At 55.4% G+C, this 24,071-nt stretch overlaps 1 protein-coding gene across 1 annotated transcript in view; it reads right to left on the bottom strand.

Moving 5' to 3' along the window:
• LOC144947724 (SH3-containing GRB2-like protein 3-interacting protein 1) overlaps nucleotides 1-24,071 on the bottom strand; it is a 47,483-nt gene that overhangs the window by 9,058 nt on the left and 14,354 nt on the right. Inside the window, exons 6-17 of the mRNA XM_078877043.1 lie at nucleotides 22,229-22,481; nucleotides 20,058-20,069; nucleotides 17,304-17,331; nucleotides 16,348-16,399; nucleotides 12,214-12,305; nucleotides 11,339-11,641; nucleotides 10,126-10,392; nucleotides 9,525-9,652; nucleotides 8,596-8,701; nucleotides 4,440-4,499; nucleotides 2,254-2,359; nucleotides 1,536-1,691 (exon numbers count right to left, since the gene is read on the bottom strand). Of these exons, the coding sequence (XP_078733169.1) occupies nucleotides 1,536-1,691; nucleotides 2,254-2,359; nucleotides 4,440-4,499; nucleotides 8,596-8,701; nucleotides 9,525-9,652; nucleotides 10,126-10,392; nucleotides 11,339-11,641; nucleotides 12,214-12,305; nucleotides 16,348-16,399; nucleotides 17,304-17,331; nucleotides 20,058-20,069; nucleotides 22,229-22,481 (1,563 nt within the window). The remainder of the gene's footprint in view (nucleotides 1-1,535; nucleotides 1,692-2,253; nucleotides 2,360-4,439; nucleotides 4,500-8,595; nucleotides 8,702-9,524; nucleotides 9,653-10,125; nucleotides 10,393-11,338; nucleotides 11,642-12,213; nucleotides 12,306-16,347; nucleotides 16,400-17,303; nucleotides 17,332-20,057; nucleotides 20,070-22,228; nucleotides 22,482-24,071) is intronic.

The raw sequence follows: 24,071 nt of genomic DNA on the forward strand, positions 1-24,071 counted from the left end.
AAATAAAATAAGTCCGTCATCAGGTGATCAGGTGACGGACAATTGTGTTGCGCCCGAAACGTCGTGACTTATTTTATTTTCTACCCACGTGACTTTACCGAAAGAACCAAAGAGTATAGATTCCTGCAGCCACGAAAGCTTCAAATCAAGATTTTTAAGAAAATTCGTTTGAGGGTATTCGGCCGCAATACATTTCCACACGGCGAGCCACTTCGGCGAGCTGTCGTTTGTGGCCAGGTCGCTTCTGATCAAGAGCCAGATAGCTCAGTGGGAACTTACCTGGTGAGATAAAATAGTTTAATAGTGCAACACACACACGGTAGCATACGCGCACACACGCGTACGCACGAGTACGCACGCACGAGTACACACGCGTACACACGCGTACGCACGAGTACGCACGCACGAGTACACACGCGTACACACACACGTACACACGCGTACGCACGAGTACGCATGAGTACGCACGAGTACACACACGTACACACGCGTACGCACGAGTACGCACGCGTACGCACGAGTACACACACGTACACACGTGTACGCACGAGTACGCACGCGTACGCACGAGTACACACACACGTACGCACACGTACGCACGCGTACGCACGAGTACGCACGCACGAGTACACACGCGTACACACACACGTACACACGCGTACACACACACGTACACACGCGTACGCACGAGTACGCACGAGTACACACGCGTACACACACGCACGAGTACGCACGAGTACGCACGCACGAGTACACACGCGTACACACACGCACGAGTACGCACGAGTACGCACGCGTACACACACACGTACACACGCGTACGCACGAGTACGCGTGTGTACGCACGAGTACGCACGCGTACGCACGAGTACACACACACGTACGCACACGTACGCACGCGTACGCACGAGTACGCACGCACGAGTACACACGCGTACACACACACGTACACACGCGTACGCACGAGTACGCACGAGTACACACGCGTACACGCACACGTACGCACGCGTACACACGTGATGCCATCGCGGCCTTCACAACCCCAAGCCCCGGGTGGAGCTCCATTCCCTGACCTCTCGGCGGATGCTAATTTTAGGCCGAGGCGACCTAGAGGGAGGGGGGTGGGGGTTGGCGGTGGGTATGGGGGGTGGGGTGGTACGGGGGTTGGTGGGGGGGGTACAGGGGGGGTACGGGGGGGGTGAAGGTGCTACAGGGGGGGTTACAGGGGGAGTACAGGGGGGGTAGGTTGGGGGGGTACAGGGGGGTTACAGGGAGGTGGGTAGGGGGGGTACGGGAGGGGTACGAGGGTGGCGGTACGGGGGGGGTACAGGGGGGGGGGTACGAGGGGGGTACAGGGGGGGGGTACGGGGGGGGTACAGGGGGGGGTACGGGGGGGGTACGGGGGGGGGTACAGGGGGGTGGGTAGAGGGGCTATGGGGGGGGGTATGGGGGGGTACGGGGGGGTACGGGGGGGGTACAAGGGGGGGGGTACAAGGGGGGGGGGGTACAAGGGGGGGGGGGTACGGGGGCCTCGCCTGTAGAGGAGCTGCGGGTTTGGCAGCAGCTGCTCGAGCCGTGCCGAGTTGCGCAAGCGGAAGCTGAGCACGGCTGGGGAGGGGTTCCCGGAGAACACCTTGGTGATGCCCGAGGGGAACGAGATGGTGAGCTCACCCGTGATCTTCACCATGCACCTGGCGTGGCACGCGGAAGGGGCGGGGGGGGGGAGCAGAGTTACGATGATGGTGGTGATGGCGAGGATGATGACGGTAATGGTGAAGGTAATAACAACAACTGCTGCTGCGGTGGTGGGAAAAGCTGTCGTGACGGTGTGAAGGCAGAAGCGATGATGGTGGCGGTGGGATTGACGATCGTCGACGGAAGGATGGCAATGACGGCGGTGGGACTGATGGTTGCAGAAGTTATGACGATGGCGGCGATCGCGATGATGGCGACGATGGCAGCGACGATGGTGACGACGATGACGATGTTGACGACGATGGCGACGATTTTGACGACGATGGTGACGACGGTGTTGACGATGGTGACGACGGTGTTGACGATGTTGACGACGATGGTGACGATGTTGACGATGTTGACGACGGTATTGACGGTGTTGACGACGGTGACGACGATGGTGACGACGGCAACGATGTTGACAACGATGGTGACGACGTTGACGATGTTGACGACGACGATGGTGACGACGATGGTGACGATGTTGACGACGATGTTGACGACGTTGACGCTACGCACTGCTCGGCGGCGCGGAAGTAGGCGTTGACGGTCTCGGTGAAGGCGGCGGCCACGGGCAGCGTGTCGTGAGCGCCGAGCGTGAGCGGGCTGGGGCCCCGGGACGCTCCTGCTCACCGCCGCCACCGTCACCACCACAACCAACAACCGCCATCAACAACCGCCATCAACAACCGCCACCAACAACAGCCACCAACAACCGCCATCAACAACCGCCACCAACAACCGCCACCAACAACAGCCACCAACAACCGCCACCAACAACAGCCACCAACAACCGCCACCAACAACCGCCACCAACAACCGCCACCAACAACAGCCACCAACAACAGCCATCAACAACCGCCATCAACAACAGCCACCAACAACCGCCATCAACAACCGCCACCAACAACAGCCACCAACAACCGCCATCAACAACCGCCATCAACAACCGCCGCCACCGTCACCACCACAACCAACAACCGCCACCAGCAACAGCCACCAACAACAGCCACCAACAACCGCCACCAACAACCGCCATCAACAACAACCGCCACCAACAACCACCACCGTCAATACCACAACCAACAACCGCCACCAACAACAGCCACCAACAACCGCCACCAACAACCGCCACCAAAAACCGCCACCAACAACCGCCACCAACACCCGCCACCAACAACCGCCACCAACAACCGCCACAACCAACAACCGCCACCAACAACCGCCACCAACAACCGCCACCAACAACCGCCACCAACAACCGCCATCAACAACAGCCACCAACAACCGCCATCAACAACCGCCACCAACAACCGCCACCAACAACAGCCACCAACAACCGCCATCAACAACCGCCACCAACAACCGCCACCAACAACAGCCACCAACAACCGCCACCAACAACAGCCACCAACAACCGCCACCAACAACCGCCACCAACAACCGCCACCAACAACAGCCACCAACAACAGCCATCAACAACCGCCATCAACAACAGCCACCAACAACCGCCATCAACAACCGCCACCAACAACAGCCACCAACAACCGCCATCAACAACCGCCATCAACAACCGCCGCCACCGTCACCACCACAACCAACAACCGCCACCAGCAACAGCCACCAACAACAGCCACCAACAACCGCCACCAACAACCGCCATCAACAACAACCGCCACCAACAACCACCACCGTCAATACCACAACCAACAACCGCCACCAACAACAGCCACCAACAACCGCCACCAACAACCGCCACCAAAAACCGCCACCAACAACCGCCACCAACACCCGCCACCAACAACCGCCACCAACAACCGCCACAACCAACAACCGCCACCAACAACCGCCACCAACAACCGCCACCAACAACCGCCACCAACAACCGCCATCAACAACAGCCACCAATAACCGCCATCAACAACCGCCACCAACAACCACCACCAACAACCGCCACCAACAACCGCCATCAACAACCGCCACCAACAACCGCCACCAACAACCGCCACCAACAACCGCCATCAACAACAGCCACCAACAACCGCCACCAACAACCGCCATCAACAACCGCCACCAACAACCGCCACCAACAACCGCCACCAACAACCGCCACGCCACACGATGATTCAGAGATCACAATCGACTCGTTGACGCTCACGATGCAGGCACGGGCAGCAATCGATTGTTTTAAAACCCAGAAAATGGCCCGCGATCGCCTCCGTCCTTAGTGAATGGTGGGGATGAACGAGCAAGGCGGTACGCATCGCGCGGGCAGCAGAGATGATACCGGCAGTACCGACGAGACGGACCGCACAGCTGAGATGGTCAGCGCAGCCGGGGCAGAGCGATGAGCAGACTGTACGGATAGTACAAGACAAGACAGTACGAACAACACGGACGATATCAGAGAGAACAAGACAACACCAACGGGACCATACATTACAAACAAGGCCGTACGTTTAATACGCACAGTTACAAATGGGTCGGCCCGAACGACACGGACCATGCCAACGAGACAGAACAAGCGAGGCTACACACACACACCACGCGCGCATGCTATTGACGCAGGTGGGGTGGGTCACCTAAAGCCATGCAGAGGTCAAGCGTCGAGACTCATGCACCCATGCGTCGGGGTCGCTCCTGCCTAATGCCCCCTTTACACCCCCCCCCCCCCCCGTGCGTGCCCTCCCCGCCCTGACACTTACCCTCAAAGGTGAAATAAAACTTCCCCCTGTCAAACCAAACCATCTTGAGCTGATCAAAGTCTGGCAGAGCAGTGGGGATCAGGGAAAGGGGTGGAGAGAAGGTGGGGGTTAGGGGAGCATGTAGGTTCAGAGGTCAGCGGGGGTGTGTGGCGGGTGAGAAGGTTGGGGTTAGGGGAGCGTGTAGGTTCAGAGGTCAGTGGGGGTACGGGGTGGGGGAGGTGGGGGTTAGGGGAGCGTGTAGGTTCAGAGGTCAGTGGGGGTACGGGGTGGGGGAGAAGGTGGGGGGGTTAGGGGAGCATGTAGGTTCAGAGGTCAGCGGGGGTGTGTGGCGGAGGGGCGTGGGAGCAGAAGGGGCAAGAGGGCAGCAGAGTTCAAGGGGTCAAGGGATTAGAGTCAGCAGCCGAAGGTCGCGGAGAGAGAAAGGCTGTTCCGGCTGGCAGCGTCACGTCCCGATGAGTACGATTCATTAATCCAGCACGGTGGCCGAGCACAGGAGTGTTGTCGTTTTGCGGGTAATTTCACGGAGCCAAATTACGCTCCGTGTAATTTGGCTCCGTGACGACGATTTAAATTCGCGCGGCAACGCGGTTGCTCTGCCCCGGTGTGATTTCTCTTTCCCCGCTGCGTTTCTCTTTTATTCCTCTTTTTAGCCGATTTTCGGACACGGGGTCGACTTGCGCAGAATCAAAGAGCGTGCGCCGCCCTCGCGAGCTCTCCCCTCGTCACGCAAAAAAACACTAAACCCCCCCTCCCACCCCACCTGGGTACATCTGGGAGCCGCTGCGACCCCTCGTTTCAATGAGAACCACAACGCCGGCGGGACCCAGATCGCCTCTTATGCATCCCCACAGAACGAAACTCAAGCCCATGGGCAGCGATCTCTGGGCCTTCCCTTCCATAGCACACGCACTGTGAGATTCTTTGGGCCTTCTCTCACGTGTCACCCGCACTGTGGGACTCTCTGGGCCTTCTCTCACGTGACACCCGCACTGTGGGACTCTCTGGGCCTTCTCTCACGTGACACCCGCACTGTGGGTCTCTCTGGGCCTTCTCTCACGTGCCACCCGCACTGTGGGACTCTCTGGGCCTTCTCTCACGTGACACCCGCACTGTGGGACTCTCTGGGCCTTCTCTCACGTGACACCCGCACTGTGGGACTCTCTGGGCCTTCTCTCACGTGACACCCGCACTGTGGGTCTCTCTGGGCCTTCTCTCACGTGCCACCCGCACTGTGGGACTCTCTGGGCCTTCTCTCACGTGACACCCGCACTGTGGGACTCTCTGGGCCTTCTCTCACGTGACACCCGCACTGTGGGTCTCTCTGGGCCTTCTCTCACGTGACACCCGCACTGTGGGACTCTCCGCCGGAAGCTCTCAGTCTGGTTCAGATGGGAAGGACAACAAACTAAACACCCCCCCCCCAAAGCCCTACCAGACGACACGCTGCTGCTGCTGCTGCTGCTGCTCTGTTGACGGCAGGGCGTGGCGCGACCTCTACCGAGGTCGTCTTCTGATGAGGAGGTTGTGTGTACGAGCATGCGTACGTGCGAGTGTGTGTACGAGTGTGCGTACGTGCGAGCGTGTGTACATGCGTGCGTGTACGTGCGTGTACGTGCGTGTGTGCGTGAGCGTGTGTACATGTGTGAACGTGCGAGCGTGTGCATGTGGATAAGCGATTGCGTGGGTTCCCGCGCCCATGTATTTGCGCGTGTGAAGGCGTGTATGCATGTCGCGCACAACGTGTGGTGAACATGCAAGTGGGATGTGTGTGTGTGTGTGTTTGTGACAACGTGCGTGTGTAAAAACCAAAGGGAGGGGGGGTAAAATGATTTAAAAAATTATGTGGAGTCAAAACAAAATTGCGCACGCGATGTACGAAACGAGCCCGGGGTCAAAACAACATTACTCGGAGTTCAGCGCGTTCGCGTGCCGCTCAAAGTCACCTGTGCCACTTTCTCGGTCACGCCACCTGGTTTCATTCAGCTGCCCGTTAAAACTGAAGCCCTACGAGTTTAGAGAGAAACTAAAAAAACACTTTTTAATTTTTTCCCAGGTAAGGCAGCACCCCCCGCGCTGTGGGATTTTTTTTTCAGAACCAACCCATCACAAATGATAGCTCAACGAAGTGGGTTATCGCGTGGAAATTTATATCAGCCTAATACTCCAAACGCATGGGGGGGCCAGAGGCAGAGGCGGTTAGCACGCTTGTGCTACGTACTGTGCGAAAAGAGTTCAACATACATAAAACTACAAACTGTATTTATTTTATTTTACCCGATAAGGCCCACTGAGCTACATAGCCTATTTTTCAGAAGCGGCCTGGCTATCATAAATGATAGCTCAACGAAGTGGTGGCTTTTGACCATGTGGACATTTATAAATGTGGAGGGAAAGACCGGAGAACCTGGAGAAAAAGCCACGCGACCACAGGGAGAACATGCAAACTCAAAATATACAGCAGGCGTTAGGGTCGGGATCGAACCCACGACCTCCCGGTTATCGGTTTCTCGACAGGAGTAAAAAAAAAAATCATCATTACGGTCGATACGCACAAGAGTCGTGGTACAAGAATAATAGAAATAATAATGATCATCACAGCTTGAATAACAGCCTTTCCTTAAAATCTCCAAGCGGCTTTGCATCAATGGCGATGGGGGTGGGGTTGAGTAGAAAGTGGGCGAGTGAAAAAAATAGGAAACGCCTTCTAAAGAGGGCAACAACGTCTTTCGGCGAAAAAGGCACTGAAGATCCCAAACCGAAACCGGACTCCCCCTTGTCGGCCCTTCGTCGGAGAGTTCCACGATGCAGCTGCATCGCGGAATCGAAGGCCCAGAGATCGCTCCCACGGACGGTGACATCGTTCTTCGCTCGTTGTCCGAGGGGGGGGGCACTTTCGCCGATAAGACATGGTCAGTGCGAGGGCCGCCACGCGTTTAAAACCACCGGGGTTTGGCAGCAACACGACGAAGATAGGGTGCCGTCAGGGGCCGCACTAAAGGCCACCAGGGGCCGCCAGTGGCCGCCAGTGGCCGCCAGTGGCCCGTGGGCCTTGCACTGAAGAATGCTGGGCTAGAGGCGCAGACGCAGAGGGGATCCCAAGCAAACTGTGTGTAGCGACAGAGTGGGACGGGATGCACAGCTGTTGATGGTTTACGCTAAAAATAACAAATTGGAAAGAGAGTGTTGATCCAAAAAACACTGAAGCTTCACTTGCGGTAATACCCTCCCCGGTTTAGGTCGGGGATGCGTTCCTGAAAGGTGCGACGGTGAATATCGAAACGACGTCAATCAAAGCGATACACAGGGAAGTAAGGTAGTGGAGGCGAAGGCTGAGAGGCAACAGATAGCGAGAAAGAATGGTCGATGACGCTGTGCGTGTTGAGGAGACCCAAGTCTGGGAGCGGTGTTAAGGAAGTGACGAGGTATTTGCGAAACGCCGTAAAAGGGGGAGACGTGCATCGGGGTATTGCTGTATTCGTGTACAGTGGCACCCATCCTCGGATTTAGTACGGTGCAAAAGAAGTTGAGCGCTCGTACCGAATCGGCAAAGCGGGGCGAGAATAATTGAGCAACACGAGAGCGAAGCGCGAGACCGATTCAAGATGCGCAAAATGAGTTCAAATTGCTTGGGGTGGTAAAAATAGAAATGGACTAAATATTAAAGTGCGCTGGTGCAGAAGGCGCTACCAGATCGGCATTGTACTTGGAGGAAGTGTGCCGGGTGACAGCAGGATGTGCGTGTGTGCGTCCTCACATGCGTGTCGTCACGTGGTCAATAAGCGATCACATGGCCTCGCTGTTATTGCAGAGGTTCGAGTCCAGCGGCCGCCCTGATTATTACTGCGGTACTCACCGTGATACCGTACAACGCGCAGTCTGCGGCACTCACAGATCCCGTGATGTCGTTCGCGAAGAGGAGGCCCACCGTCGTGCGTGCCGTCGTCACGATCAAAACTTGCCAAATTTGAAACTTGCCCATGAGAACTCAGCCGAAATTGCAGTATTGTCTCTTTAGCAATTAGCACCCTCTATTGGCAGATCCATGCGAGAGGGTGAAGGAGCGAGTGGGCGGGCGTGCGGGCGTGTAGGCGGGTGTGTAGGCGTGCGGGTGTGTAGGTGTGTGTAGGTGTGTAGGCGTGTGGGCGTGTGGTCTCACCGACGGTGGGAGTGGTGGCGTTGCTGGCAGACGCGTTGGAGGAGATGGATGAGGTGCTTTCGGCCCTGGCGAGGGGTGCGAGCCCAGGGGGGGGGCTGAACGGGCGCTGCTCGCACACACAACAGACAAAGATCCTCCGTATGACCCAAACAGGCTGTTGGGGCAAGTGCTGTTAGTGGAGCAGCACCTACGAAGGCCGGCACGGCACACGAGCGGGGCGGGTGGCCAGCACCACGCTCGACCGCATTTGTCTCCCGGGTGGCGATCTTTACGCATTGCACCAGGTACTCATTTGAGGCTGAGTCGACCGGTTCAGAAAATCGTCATCGGCGTTGGCCGTAAGCGGGAATAGAACTCGGGTCGCCGGGTTAGTAGTGCAACCCGCTCCTCATACGCACGCACAGTACATACGTAGTGACATAGGACGCCACTACTTTGTCGGCCCGTACGAGGGCTGGGGGCCCCAAGGGGGAGCCTGGGGGGTCACGTGGTAGAGGACCCGGACCTTCCCAGAGGTTGGGGAAGGGATGCGTGGCCTGGGTGGTGCCGGCCACGCTGGAGCGGTTATAAGCGGGGTGTGAACGCAGAGCGAGGCTGTTCAATCCCGAAGTGAAGACGACATCATCAGTCCTCAAGTCTCCGGGTCGTCGTCCGTGACCCAGGCAGCCCGTTGCCTGCCTGGTCCCCTCTGTGTCGTGTTCCAGAGTGTTAGTGAGTTGAGGAAGGTGGTCACCACCTCATGTACAGTGTTATATTACTTACCATTCTAATTAATGGTGTTGCCTCCAAGCTGTGTATGTGTGCACCTAGTTCGAACCCACTACACATACGTACACACAATCGCTAACACTGTCGCCTGTTATATATATTTTGTCCCACAGTGGTGTTGGCGAACGTGTTGAGTTCGGGGTTACGTTCTGCCCGGTTACCTTCTGAATGTCAGAGTAGAGCTTCGTGGGCGGGATCTTCTGCCTGATTGACAGGGGGAGGGGCGAGGCCGGAGCGGAGTCCGCCATTGTGGGCGGAGCCACGGGAGACTGCACCACGATCTGGGGCTCTATACACACGCACAAACATACACACGCGTTTACATACACACGTACACAGACAGGCATATACAAACACGCGCGTTTACATACACACGCGTATACTTAGACCCGCGTATACATATGTAATGACATGATGACACCTGCTGGTTAGAAAAGAGAAGCACGGCTACAGGCACCGCTAAAACAACATCCAATCTGGGCCAAAGGTAATGGGCGGGGGGGCTGGCCGGGATGCTCCGGGAACCCGCGTGAAGGCTCCATGTTGACTACCTCACCTGCAGACCAGGTGAGGTAGTCAACATCCCCTAGCCATCGTGGCACCCCTCTCCCTCCCTCTCTCTCTCGAGCTCCGTCTAGTGGAGGAGCTTCTGCCAGCAGTGGCATGAGCAGCCAATCGCAGGGCTGCTCCTTCACCCCTCACTCCCAACTCATTCCTCCGTCGGCAAACGCGGCCCAGCAGCTGCGTGCACGCGCGGCCCACCGGCGGGCGTGGCCTCCGAGTCTCTCGTGGGCCCGCCCGCCTCTGCCGCCAGCGCCGGCTCTGCCGCCGCCGTTCCCTCCGCGCCGGCGGCCTCCCCGGGCGGCCGCGGTGATGCCGCCGCGGCCGTCGGGCCCTCGGGGTTCGTGGCGACGCCGCCCAATGCCGGGGGTGTCTCCGCCTTGCCCTCCGGCTCGCTGGGTGACGTGCCAGGCTCCGCCGTTGCCGTCCGCTGGGCCTCGTCGGGGGACGGGGGTTCGTCCGCGGCGCCTGGTGGGGGGAGGGGAGGGCAAAACATTTAAAAAGACAAAGATTCCCCACCTCCCTCGATAGCCTCGAAACGCTCTCGGGGCAAGTGCCGTTTGGCGAGGCCGGCACGGCACACAAGGGGGGGTGGGTGGCGCGTGACGATGTTAGAATTGCAAAATAAATCTTCCCCGCAGCTTAAGAATAAAAAAAAGCGGGACACGCGGATTATTGGTGCTTATGCACGTGAGGGCCATCGTATTCACTGTTGACCCTTTCACGTTCCGAGACGTCTGCAAGTTGCGGGGTGTCCCGTTCACCGCTGAATCTCGGAACGCGCGAGCGGTTCAGCCTTAATTTTATTCAGGCCTAGCGCCGTTATTTTTTAAGACATTGCACTCACCGCAGAAAACTGCACTCTACGATAGCTGGCACCAAACTGTGCCACACGCCCTCCCGCACGGCCTTGCGGGAGCCTCAGTACCTGAAGACGGACCGATAAATTTATTTTATGTCAGGTTTTCACCGATTCCGTTCCGTGCGTGATTGGAATGGAAAGGGGTGAATAAAAGCGGGTTTCTCGCAGCGGCTTCTGGCTGCCCATCGAACAAAGACGGTCACCGCATCGCACACATTCGGATTCGCTTCTGCGGCCGTCTGGAACGCTCTTCCTTCCGATATTAGGAAGCCACTGGAGCTGTGCACTTTTAAGTTGTCTAGAATGAAAACTAATTCCTTCAAAACTGCTTTTTTGCTTAGTTTGTCGTCCTTCTCTCGCACCTCCGATAAGCACGGTTGGGCTACGTACGGCGCGAAAGAAGTTCAACACACACCGTACAGCACAAAGACTTTTGTCAACGGGACGGGCGACGGCGGCGGACAGCAAAGACTGCCGATGGAGCGGCAGCCAAAGAACAGAACGCGCCCGAGAGCGAGTCCACCGCAGACGGAGCGTCACCACGTTCGTCACCTCCGTCGGTCTCCGTCGGCGTCTCGCTCGACCTCGTCGGCGCCTCGTCCCCGCCGAGGGAGGGCGCCCCTCCCCCCGCCGCCGTGATGATGGGGGCCTCCTGGGGGCCGCCGCCCCCCACCGCCACGGGAGACGCGGGGGGGCCGTCATCCGCGGGGGGCCCCCCGTCCGGCGGCGGCGGCGGCGGCGATGCCGGCGGCCGGGGAGGGGACCCCGGCTGCGGGGGCGTTTGTGGGGTGGCCGTGCCCTCCGGGGGGGCTTGCGGAGGTCTGGCCCCCCAAATATCAGACTGGCTGTTGCCAGCTTCATCAGACAACAGGTGGACACAGGGAGGGGGTGGTGGTGGGGGAGGGTCACAAGACAAAAGACAATAATACACTGGAGGTGTCCATCGCGTAGCACGGAGGGAACTAGCCACCCAACCCACGAGACGGCTGCCTGCCGAGTGGCGCGTACACTACATAGACAAAGCTGTCCCACGCCACGATTTAAACTGCGTAGCGCAGCGAATTTTTGGGTAGGAATTAGGCAAGCCGCATATTGCCAGCGTGAAATCGCACAAACCGAACCCGCATAGAGCGGGGGAAACCTGTACAACAGAGATGCTGCTGTGGTCAGCCCACTGGACTGGCAGTCCATAGGCACATAAATAATGGCCTTCATCACTATAGGAATGGAACGAAGCCAAGCGGACGTGGACCTAGAGAGATGGAGCGACCAAATCATCGTGTGCGCAGGTGCCCGGTGGATCGCTCCATCGCAGAGCCGTGAGCGGCGGCGATGGCCTGGGGAGGCCTTCATATCCAGCAGCGGGTTGAGCGTGGCCGGCGACGGACGGCGTGTTTGGTGCGGTCTGTTCGCTCGTCGTCACAAACCTTCCGTCGCGAAGGCTTGCGGGATCGCCTCCAGGGGCGGCCCGAACAGCGGGTCCGACGGGAAGAGCTGATTGGCCGTCATCGCGGCGACGCTGCGGCAACAGCATTGTGGGACGGAAGGGAGGGGCCAGCAGCGTGGGGGGGGCGGGGGGCAGGGGGCAGGCATAAGACGCGGAGGATGTAAACGTCGATTTAAAGCTTTCATGACTGCAGGGATTCATCTTCTTGGTTCTTTCGGTAAAGTCACGTAGAATGAAAATAATAAAAATAAAACATCATAAAATACAATTCTCACGACGTTTCGGCGACAACGCAAGCAGCCGTCCTCAGGTGGAGAACAGGTCTGTCGAGAAGACAGAGTCTGAATGACACACCCCAGGCTTGGAGCGACTATTTAAGCTGGGATGGAGGGGGGGAAGAGCGCCTTGACAAAAGAATTTGTAAACGTCAACAAGGGCGGAAGAGAGGGCACAAGCGTGACCGACGGCGAGGCCCAGTCTAGGTGCTTGTTGCGGCGAGCGTCTCTGGGAGCGGCCGCGTTGCTTCTAAAAGGCCGTCCTGGCGGGACTCCCGACGCGAGAGCTGTCCGAGCGCGCGGCCTCGTCGCTTGTGACGGTGCGGGGACGGCGCTCCGCTGTTGCGGAGGTTCGCGGTTCGACTCGGGCGGCCGCCCTGGTTATCACCGCGGTGGTGTGTATTAGCCGTAACGCGCGGCCGCCTGATTTGCGTTAAAAAGATCCCGTGACGTCCCTTTGTTCCTCATGTTCCCCACCCCCCCCCCTCCCTCCCTAAATGAAGACCACGTCAAAGATCGTTGCCCTATGCGAGTAGTGCGGTAGTGAGACCAATCACCTTTCCTATTCCGTTGCAAGTGGGGGATGCTGGTCTTGGTTTCAAAAACTATTCAACCATTTTTTTTAAACTGCTATTAAACTATTTTCATTTTACCAGGTAAGGCCCATTGAGCAATGTAGATCTCTTTGAGATGCGACGTGGCTATCGCAAACGACAGCTCAACGAAGTGGCTTATCATCGTCACGTGGACATTTATAGCAGCCAAACACCCTCAACGCGTGACGTCGATTCTATATGTGGAGGGAAAAACCGAAGGACCCGGAGAAAAATCCACTCCACTATGGGGAGAGAGACAGACGGACATGCAAATTCCGAATATACAAACCAACTACCTCCTGCATACCAGGCGAGGTATTTAACATCTCGAATCTGCCCTCGGTTTTATCGTTTGTTGGGATGCCTGTAACTCACCCTCCCCGTCGCTCTCGCGTTTTATACCAGGCCATTGTTTCATAATAAAAAAATATATATATCCTGCCAAGTCATTCGCAAGAGTCGCCCTGTTTGGAAAATCACACCGCAAATTACGGAGAAATGCGATTGCACATGGCAATCATGGGCCACCCTTACTCTGAAAAAAAAACTTGGCAGGAGGACAGTTCTGCGAGGCTCTCTCCTGGGTAACGAGGCAAAATAAACACTCTTAGTTCTTTCGGTAAAGTCACGTAGGAAAAAAATGAAATTAAAATTAATAAAAATAAAACAATAAAAATCACGACGTTTCGGAGGCAACACAAGCTTCCGTCTTCAGGTGAAACTGTCACAGCAAAATATCTGTACCTTATATAGTGGTTAAGGGGGTGATTTTTATTGTTTTAGTTTTATTAATTTTAATTTCATTTTTTTCCTACGTGACTTTACCGAAAGAACTAAGAGTATGAATCCTTGCATTCACGAAAGCTTCAAATCTAGAAGCAAAAGAAACAGTTTAACGTGCGGTAGGAGAGGCTTGCGCGACCAATATTACCCACCAGAGGTGGGACAAAGTCATTGTTATGCAAGTCCAAGTCGAGTCGCAAGTCATCAAATTCATGACTCGAGTCTGACTCGAGTCCAAGTCACATGACTCGAGTCCACATCTCATAGGTGGGACAAAGTCATTGTTATGCAAGTCCAAGTCGAGTCGCAAGTCATCAAATTCATGACTCGAGTCTGACTCGAGTCCAAGTCACATGACTCGAGTCCACACCTCTGTTACCCACAATGAAAATGTTTTTTTTTGGGTTCGATCGCGTAAATACAATTGTCGCGTTAAAACTGCCACCCACCCGACACAGCCAATTCGTAAGGTTCGTCCCGTAAAGAAAAACGTGAGTACGAAAGGTCAGGGTACTCTAATTGTAAATGTTCTAGTGGGTTTACTCTCCAACACAACCGGTTCGTGCTGAAGTAGTAACTACTGTAATTGGCTCGTTCTGTTTACGTGACAAACTTTACGAATTGGCTGTGTCGGGTGGTGGCGGGAAAAACGACACATTTAGATTTACGCGCTCTAACCCAAAAAACCTTTATGAATAAGCAAAATAAGAATAATAAGGTAAGCCCTGATTTAAAGCTTTCGTGACCGCAGGGATTCACATTCTTGGTTCTTTCGGTAAAGTCACGTAGAAGGGAAATGATAAAATAATAAAAATAAAACATATTAAAATAATTCTCACGACGTTTCGGCCACAACGCAAGCAGCCGTCCTCAGGTGAAGAACAGGTCTGTCGGAAAGACAGCGTCTGAATCGTTGTGGCCGAAACGTCGTGAGAATTATTTTTTTGTTTTATTTTTATTATTTTATTATTTCCCTTCTACGTGACTTTACCGAAAGAACCTAGAATATAAAGTAAGCCCTGTTACCAATCCACTGCTGGATGATGGCCTCCCCATACCGTGCGAGTCAGCCATGGGGGTTGTTCGACCATACTTCACCATGCTGGTCAGTCAGTGCAGGTTGGTGGAGTTCCTTTCAAAAGTCGGGAGCGATGGCGTTGCGGTTAGCGCTACGCTGCGCTACGAACCCGGCGACCCGAGTTTGATTCCCGCTCACGGCCAACACCGGTGACGATTATCTGAAAACCGGTCCTGGGCCTCCCCTAGGTCGACTCAGCCTCAAATGAGTACTTGCTGCGGTGTAAACATCGACACTGGGGAGACAAAGGCGGCCGGGCGTGGTGTTGGCCACCCACCCCCTCGTGTGCCGTGCCGGCCTTCATAGGTGCTCGCTAACAGCACTTGCCCCAACAGTCTGCTAAGGCTACACGGGGGATCTTTATCTTTGTTTGTGGTGTTCCTCTCAAATGTGAGAGCTTTACGCAACTGCGTGGGCCGTTTTTTGTCGCGACTTCCCCATTTTAACGCAGACGTTGATCTTGCGCCAGTGCCCTTTCTCCACGCGAACCTACCAAACTCATCCTGCTCACACGATTGGCCCCCCCGCCGAATCACGTGACTTCGCACGAAATAAGAACGAGCAACGGGGTCAACCGTAAACACGCGCGTGCGGCGCGCGCGTTCCATTTTTTGTTCTTGAAATATTTCTCCGGCTTCTTTACCCCCCCCCCCCCCAAACAAACACGACGTAATCGTGACGTAAAGCGAAATGTTGGACTCTGTGCCGAACGGCATCGCGGCGCGGCGCGGCCCGGCAACGCGTCAGAGAGCCGCACGGCACAAGGACGTTTCCAACCGCCGATTCGGCCGACGCTACCGCGGCGTAACAGCCGGCAAGCCGGACCAGCGACCCAGAAGTCGCCGGTGTGATTCCACGTTTCCGATGCGGCACGGCGGTCGATGGAACGGCGGCGCATGATTTCTCAAATCCCCTCCGCCTCTGTCCACCCGGCAGCGTCAATTAGTTCCCAGTTAGCCTGCGATCGGCGGCAGGCGACGTGCGGCGGTGGGCTAAAGTGTGACGATTCCTAAACTATAAAGATGTTTTTTTATTTTACCAGGGTAAGGCCCACTGAGCTATGTAGCTCTTTTTCAAAAGCGACCTGGCCACAAATGATAGCTCAACGAAGTGGCTCGTCACGTGGAAATTTATAGCAGCCAAATACTCTAAATACCGGAGGACCCGGAGAAAAATCCACACGACCACAGGGAGAGAGAGAGACACGCAAACTCCAAATATCCAGCAGGCGTCAGGGTTGGGATCGAACCCACGACCTCCTGCATACCAGACGAGGGAATTAACTCCCACGTCTGGTCGACAACAAGCGTACGGTACAACCGGACGATAACGCGCCGGAGAGCGGCCGCGCAGAGGCGCAGGCGAGAGAGAGAGTCACTCACGCGAGCGGCGGTGGGGTGGGCGTGGAGCGCCTCTGCCTCACGATGTCTTCGTCTGCGAATGAAACGCGCACGCGTGCGCGAGACAGGAATCCTTTCGTCAAAGCGGCCGGCTGGTAGCGTAGTGACGTGCGTATGTGCGCTGAACTTCTTTCGCACCGTACGTAGGCGACTGCGATCGTCGGAGGTGCGGGGGGGGGGGGAAGGTCAACTAAACACAAAAAGTGGTTCTAAGGAAATGAGTTTGTCAATCTAGGTGACGATTTAAAAGTGCATAGCTCCAGTGGCTTCCTAATATCGGAAGCAAGCGCGTTCCAGACGGCCGCGGGAAGCACATCTGAAAGCGCGCGACCCGGTGACCGTCTTTGTTCGAAGGCTAGCCAAAAGCCGCTGCGAGGATGAGCCGAAGGTGCGTGGCGGTTCATGCTTCTCGACGACATCAGCAAGGTATTGTGGTTCATTCGTGGCGAGCACTGTGTGTGCAACGAGTGCCACCGTATAACGGATTCGTTCGGCAACCAGAAGCCATTGCAGCTCGGCGAGCACTGGATGGACACGGTTGTAATGTGGCCAATCCAAAGCTCCCCTGTATAGCCTCGAAGAGACTGGGGCAAGTGCAAGTAACGAGTAGCAGCGCCTTGTCAATCCACTGCTGGATGAGGGCCTCGCGACGCTGTGTTGGTCACGGGGGCTGTTGGACCATACTTCACCACGCTGGTCAGTGTGGGTTGGTGAAGGGGGGGTGTGGGTGGGTGGGTCGGTGATCGCCAGGAAGGGTTCAGATTGCCACTAGCTACGGTTGTGATAACCACTGCAGGGAATCGAACTCAGGGTGGCGTATCAACACCACAGGGTAGCGTGTCAACACCATGGCACAGCGCGTGTGAGAAACGCGCGTGGAAGGATTTGACGGGTGAATTCAAGTGTGAAATCCAATTTTAGTGAACGTGAAAACTTACTGTGCGCTGCCCCTTTCTTGAGTGCAACCTGCAAAGAGAATTAACACACGTTTTAGGAATTCAACTAAAACTAGTTAAATTACACTATTTTGATTTTACCGGCTCAGGCCCACTGGGCTATATAGTTGCTCTTTTTCAGAAGCAACTTGGCTATCACAAATGATAGCTCAACGAAGTCGCTCATCATCAAGTGGATATTTACAGCAGCCAAAGACTCTAAACGTGTGGCGTTGATTCTAAATGCGGAGGGAAAAACCGGAAGACCTGGAGAAAAATCCACGCGACCACGGGGAGAGAGAGAGAGACACGCAAACTCCAAATATACAGCAGCAGGCGTCAGGGTCAGGATCGAACCTACGACCTCCTGTATACCAGGCGAGGTAATCATCACAGACCGAGGCTTCTTAAGTATAGACACACAAGTACAACAACAAGGATAATCATTGCTGACCTGCCATTACTGGACATGTGTGAAAAAGAGCTTCATAGCTCATCGGATTCCTCCAGCCTAAATACAAATTCTGATTCTGAACGTTTTAAACTTGTATAGCCACACCGCCACCACACAATACTATATACTCATTCGCTCGATGTCAAACGGAGAGAGAGAAGATGACTCAGAGGTGTGAGGAGAACGCCCAGACGGGCGGGGAAAATACCAGCCAGGCTAAAGTCACGTAGAAGGGAAATAATAAAATAATAAAAATAAAACAATAAAATGATTTTCACGACGTTTCGGCCACAACGCAAGCAGCCGTCCTCAGGTGGAGAACACGTCTGTCGGAAAGACAGCGTCTGAATCGTTGTGGCCGAAACGTCGTGAGAATTATTTTATGATGTTTTATTTTTATTATTTTATTACTTCCCTTCTACGTGACTTTACCGAAAGAACCAAGAAGATGAATCCCTGCAGTCACGAAAGCTTTAAATCGAAACCAGCCAGGCTGTGAACCAGCACCAACAATTTCCCAAGCTCTGCTGTCCTCTACATACCAAGGTGTTTATCGGACAATGAATGAGTGTTCATAAATCACAATTGATATCAGTGAACTACATCGTGGGCGAGCCTATGATCTTCTTCGTCTTTCGTACTGCGGCTGATGTAGATGCAGAACAACGACTACAATTTCACGTTCAGGTGGACAAGCCCAGGCAACAGTGTTAGCAGTAGCGGAGTGGTATCGCTGTGATATCTCCCTCGTATTTGTAGATGGGGGCATTGCGTCGTTATACGTTGTATGGCCTGTTCTGGATCGCCAGTCGCACACTATTACTGGAGATTTAAAAAAAAATTCCATTTGTGCATCTACTGCCACGGTTTGTGCAGTGGACGCGGTCATGAGCTTCGTGGCAGATCAAACCCAGGGACCAGCCTGTATGAGAACCTCGGTCTCCATCTCTAATGAACTGGCCTCTCTGTTTACGTGCTATGAAAAAGGACCATTGCCCAAAACGTCGACTTTTATATATTTGTTTTCCATTGAAGGCCACACAGCGTGACCGAGCAACGTGTTGAGACTGCTGTACGACGACAGGATGTTTCGCGATTGCACCAATTCAATTTGTCGATCCGCGTCGATTCTTGTGCTCGCGATACATGCAAAAGAATCGCACGCGTAAGAATCTTAACTTTTTTAAATTGAATGCAAAGTACATGCTAACGTTACGTGATGGAATTATGGCATGAACAAGGGTGCCACGGTGGCAAAATGTTAACTACCTCATCTGTGGGATGTGGGTTCGCGATCCCAACCCCGACTCCTGTATATTTGGAGGTTGTGTGTTATCTCTCTCCCCGTGGTCGCGTGGATTTTTCTCACGGGCTCTTCCGATTTTTCCCTCCACATTTAGAAACATGCATTTAGAGTAATTGGCTGTTACCGACTTCCACGCGATAAGCCACTTCGTTGAGCTATCATTTGTGGCCAGGTCGCTTATGAAAAAGAGCTGTAGAGCTTAGCGGGCCTTAGCTGGTAAATATATGAATATTTTAGTATGTAACAAAGACAAAGATTCCCCTGTGGTCATACAGACTGTCGGGGCAAGTGCTGATTAGCGACACCTATCAAAGCCGGCACGGCAGACGAGGGGGCTGGTGGCCAACACCACGCCTTTGTCTTCACAGTGGCGATGTTTACACACCAAACCAGCCACTCATTTGAGGCCGAGTCGACCTAGGGGAGGCCCATGACTGGTTTCAGATATTGTCACTGGTGTGTGGTGGCGGAGACGCCAAGCTCGGCCACCTTTGTCTCCCCAGTGCCGTTGTCATAGACCCCGACCAGGTTGCCAATTAAGGCCAGGTCGACATAGGGGAAAGCACAGCAGTTTAGCAGTAACTTATTTTGAATTACCCTGTGAGCCAAGAAGCTTTAAAATCACCAAAAAAGACAACACCCATTCAAATATCACGCGCCTCCGACGTTAGCCGTCGCCGTAAATCGAACCCAGGTCGTGGGGGTTCCGATGGTGGCGCGCTAACCACTGTGCCACCACTCCCCACATACTGCGTCTAAATATGCACTTACGACAAAGATGCCGCCTATCGTCTTTACAGACTCTGTTGGGCAAGTGCTGCGAGCTAGCGGCAGAACCTATGAAGGCCGACACGGCACACGAGGGGGGGTAAGGGGGTTGCCAGCACCAAGCTCGGCACCATACACGCCAGACACACACGCAAGCAGCACACACACGGTATACACACACACGCACGTGTGTTCACACACGCGTGCGCGTGCGCGCGAGCAAACTCACCGGGTTGCGCCTCTGTGTTTAGACAACGAGCAACATAGAATGAACAGAAAACGGAGCGGCATTATTCACCCAGCTCACGGCGGCATAGCATTTGCCCACAATGCACCGAGGCAGCCGTGCAATCATCGTGTATTTTGCTTGTTTAACGGTGTTGCTGATGGCCGGGTGGCTCAGAGGTCAGAGTTCAGAGAGCTGCCTGTGATTAAACCGGCTTCTCGAGCACAGACAGCTGATGGTCTCAACCCGGCCACAAAATAACCCGGTCCCCCCCTTAAATCTGGCTCGGCGCCTGATTTGACGACGATTTCAGCTCCGAGAATGAAAGTTCTCGGCTTGAACGTCACGCGGCAATCACGTAACTCTCGGCGGCAGAGCGAGTGTGAAAATGATCGTCGCTTGCGGCGTGGAACAGACGTCGCTGGAAGGGATCGCAGAGGCAGTTTTGTGATATCCACTTCTTCTGTGGCCCCGTTCTCCAACAACGAAGGGGTTGTACATCGCTCGCGGGGAGCTCCCAATGGATTCTCCGTCTCATGTCACACGGGATAACGCGCGATTGACGAACGTTTGTGCAGGAGTTCGACCCGTCACATGAACCCCTTTGGCATTCACATGACGGGTCACACGAGTGCTGACGGGTTTTAAAAGCCAAGTCACAACTTGCACAGCGCTCGCGACTCAGGTTCGAGGGGTTTCTGTAGCTCCCTCCTACGTCGCGGTTAGTGCTCCGTACCAGGCTACTATTGAATAGTGCTCCGTACCAAGGCTACTATTGAAACATAATAAAAACATGAATAATGAAGTCACTTCGGGCCTCTGCTGTGGGTCACGGACGAGGCGCAACGCCCGCGATCCACGCTTCGGAGGCGAGGGAAATCCACCCCGCAGCGTGAGGGCACCCACACGCTGCTGGCTCGGCTCGGATGCGCCAGTGGAAAAGGATTGTTAGCAACAAGTCGGTCCAGCCCTGTCACGTCACCGTTAATCCAGCACAGCCCTAGCCCCCCCACCCCCTAACCCACCCCCCCTAGCCCCCCACCCCCCTACCCACCCCCCCCCTAGCCCCCCCACCCCCCCTACCCACTCACCCCCCCTAGCCCCCCACCCGCCCCTACCCACCCCCCCTAGCCACCCCCACCCCCTACCCACCCACCCCCCTCAGCCCCCACACCCCTCCCACCTACCCCCCCTAGCACCCCACCCTCCTACCCACCCCCACCTAGCCCCCACTCCCCATGCCCCCCCCTAAGCCCCCACCTCCCTACCCACCCCCCTAGCCCCCCACCCCCTACCCCCCACCCCCCCCCTGCCCCCACCGCCCCTAGCCCCCACCCCCTACCTCACCCCCTAGCCCCCACCCCCTACCCCACCCCCCCTAGCCCCCCCACCCCCTACTTACCCCCCCCTAGCCCCCCCACCCCCTACCCACCCCCCCTAGCCCACCACCCCCTACTTACCCCCCCCTAGCCCCCACCCCCCTACCCACCCCCCTAGCCCCCACTCCCACTGCCCCACCCCCCTAGCCCCCTAGCCCCCACCCCCTACCCACCCCCCCTAGCCCCCACCCCCTACCCACCCCCCCCCAGCCCCCCACCCACCCCCTACCCACCCACCCCCTAGCCCCCACCCCCCTACCCACCCCCCACCCTAGCCCCCACCCCCTACTTACCCCCCCCTAGCCCCACCACCCTACCCACCCCCCCTAGCCCCCCACTCCCATGCCCCCCCCCCTAGCCCCCACCCCCCTAGCCCCCACTCCCATGCCCCCCCCTAGCCCCCCACCCCCGGGCTTACCGGACTTCTCCTCTGCGGCAGCACGAGAGACAAAAACAAAGTGGCACTTAAAATCGCGGTAATACAGATCCCTGACCCGGTGAACACCACCACCACCACCACTCCCCGCGTGGCATCAACGCTGCACCTAGCCTGGCGCAAGTGCCACGATGCAGTCACCGCCACTTCGTGCAAACTGACAGATGTTTGCTGTGGGAGCGTGCGTCTGTGTGCGCGTATCCCGCGTGAGAGTGTGTGTATCCCGTGAGAGCCTGCGTGTGTGTGTGCACGTGAGAGTGTGTGTGTGTGTATCCCGTGAGAGCGTGCGTGTGTGTGTGCACGTGAGAGTGTGCGTGTTGTGTGTATCCCGCGCGAGAGCGTGCGTGCGTTGGCTCACGGGCAGGCGACGGCGGCAGGGCGATGTTGCAGATGGACGCCCTCAAGCTCCTGCGCTGCAGCCGTGGGGGTCGGGGCCCCCCCACCGCCTCCTCGGGGGGCTTGATCTCCACGTAGAGGCGTCTCCTACGGCGGCGCCCCCCACCGCCCCCCCCCGACGCCGTCGCCGCCGCCACCGCCGCCCCCGCCGGCCTTGCCCCCCCCTGGCCTTCCTCCTCCGAGTCGCTGGACGAGTAGAAGCAGTTCGTCTTGGGGTGTGCCGTGGACGTCAAGGTGGGAACGGGCGCGGCTCGATCGGAATCAAATGACTCGTTTGTTACTCGAGGAATGAGTGCCATGAGCTACGAAACTTTTCGGGTTGGGGTCACGGGGTCAGAACGTCACAACAAATAATTATACGATAGGAGTGCAAAGTCTATCAAAATGTAAACAAACGATTCTAGACTTGAAGTTTTTGTGACTGCAAGGATTCATACCCTTTGATTTTTTTTGGTAAAGTCACGTGGGTAAAAAATAAAATAAATGAAAAACTGAATTAAATCAAGACGTTTCGGGCACAACCCAAGCGTCCTTCCTCAGGTGGGACAACGTAGCGAAAGCACAACACATCACCTTAAAATAAATATATACACACGAATAAAACTAAACTATTAATTATCTTACCAGGTAAAGCCCACTGAGCAATTAGCTCATCATTCACAAGCGACCTGGCCAAACACGGCCGCTCATTGAGAGCGAGGGAGATAAACCGTGCACCCTCATTGGTGGCTCGCTCTTTTAAATCATCTACATCGACAAACTCATCTTAGGTTCTTTCGGTAAAGTCACGTAGGTTAAAAAATAATAGTAAAATAAAATATTAATAAATGAAAAAAACTAAATTAAATCACGACGTTTCGGAAGCAACACAAGCCTCCGTCATCAGGTGTACCTGCTCCAGTAAAATCACTGCAGCGTGTGAAGAGAGCTATTCAAGACACGTGTTTTTTTATATCGGGTGCTGGGCAGGGAGGAGCCAATGAGTTGGGGGGGGGGGAAACGTCGTGATTTAATGGAGCTATTTTCATTAATTATTATTTTATTTTTATTATTTTTTACCTACGTGACTTTACCGAAAGAACCTAAGAGAATGAATCCTTGCAGTCACGAAAGCTTCAAATCTAGAATCATTTCTGTAGAACCGCTTTTCATGCCGAGTTGCCCTTCGCCCGCACCTCCGACTATGTACGTACCTTCAACTTCTTTCGCACCGTACGTAGCCGACCGTAGCCCATCGGAGGTGCGGGGGGAGGACAGAAAACGAAACACGAAAACATTCATCGCCGTGAGAGGGTCCTCTTCCCTGCCTGTAACGTCTGACAGTTCGCCTGCAGCATTGCTTCAGGCGACTGCACTGACGAGGATTGTAGAAACCGGTCCAAGATTTGCCCGCATTGAATCCACACCGTGTCAACCCACACGCTTTACCCCGTATTCTTGTACAGGGAAAGCGAGTTTGCAGGTCCATACGGCGTACAGCCGTTTCAATACGGGCACATTTAAAAAATATATATTTCTTTGAGTTTCTCCCTTGTGATGGAACTTTGTAGGATGAACGTTGATATTTATAAGGGCACGGGGTGATCAATGAGTTCTGAATTGGTCTGTAATAAGGTAGGGCACTGATAAGGGGTTGACAGGTATGCGAATGAATGCTGCTAAAATTGCGCCCTCCCAGAACGGCCGTGCGCGTGGGGCCGATGGGGCTGCGTCATTTTGTTTGTCTACACGCAGAGACGGATTTGTGAAGGAGCTTCTCATTGATCGACTTCATCGCCGCGCTACGAGGTTTTCTCTCGCCGCAAG

This window comes from Lampetra fluviatilis, chromosome 46 (genome assembly GCF_964198595.1).
Source record: "Lampetra fluviatilis chromosome 46, kcLamFluv1.1, whole genome shotgun sequence".
NCBI lineage: Eukaryota > Metazoa > Chordata > Hyperoartia > Petromyzontiformes > Petromyzontidae > Lampetra > Lampetra fluviatilis.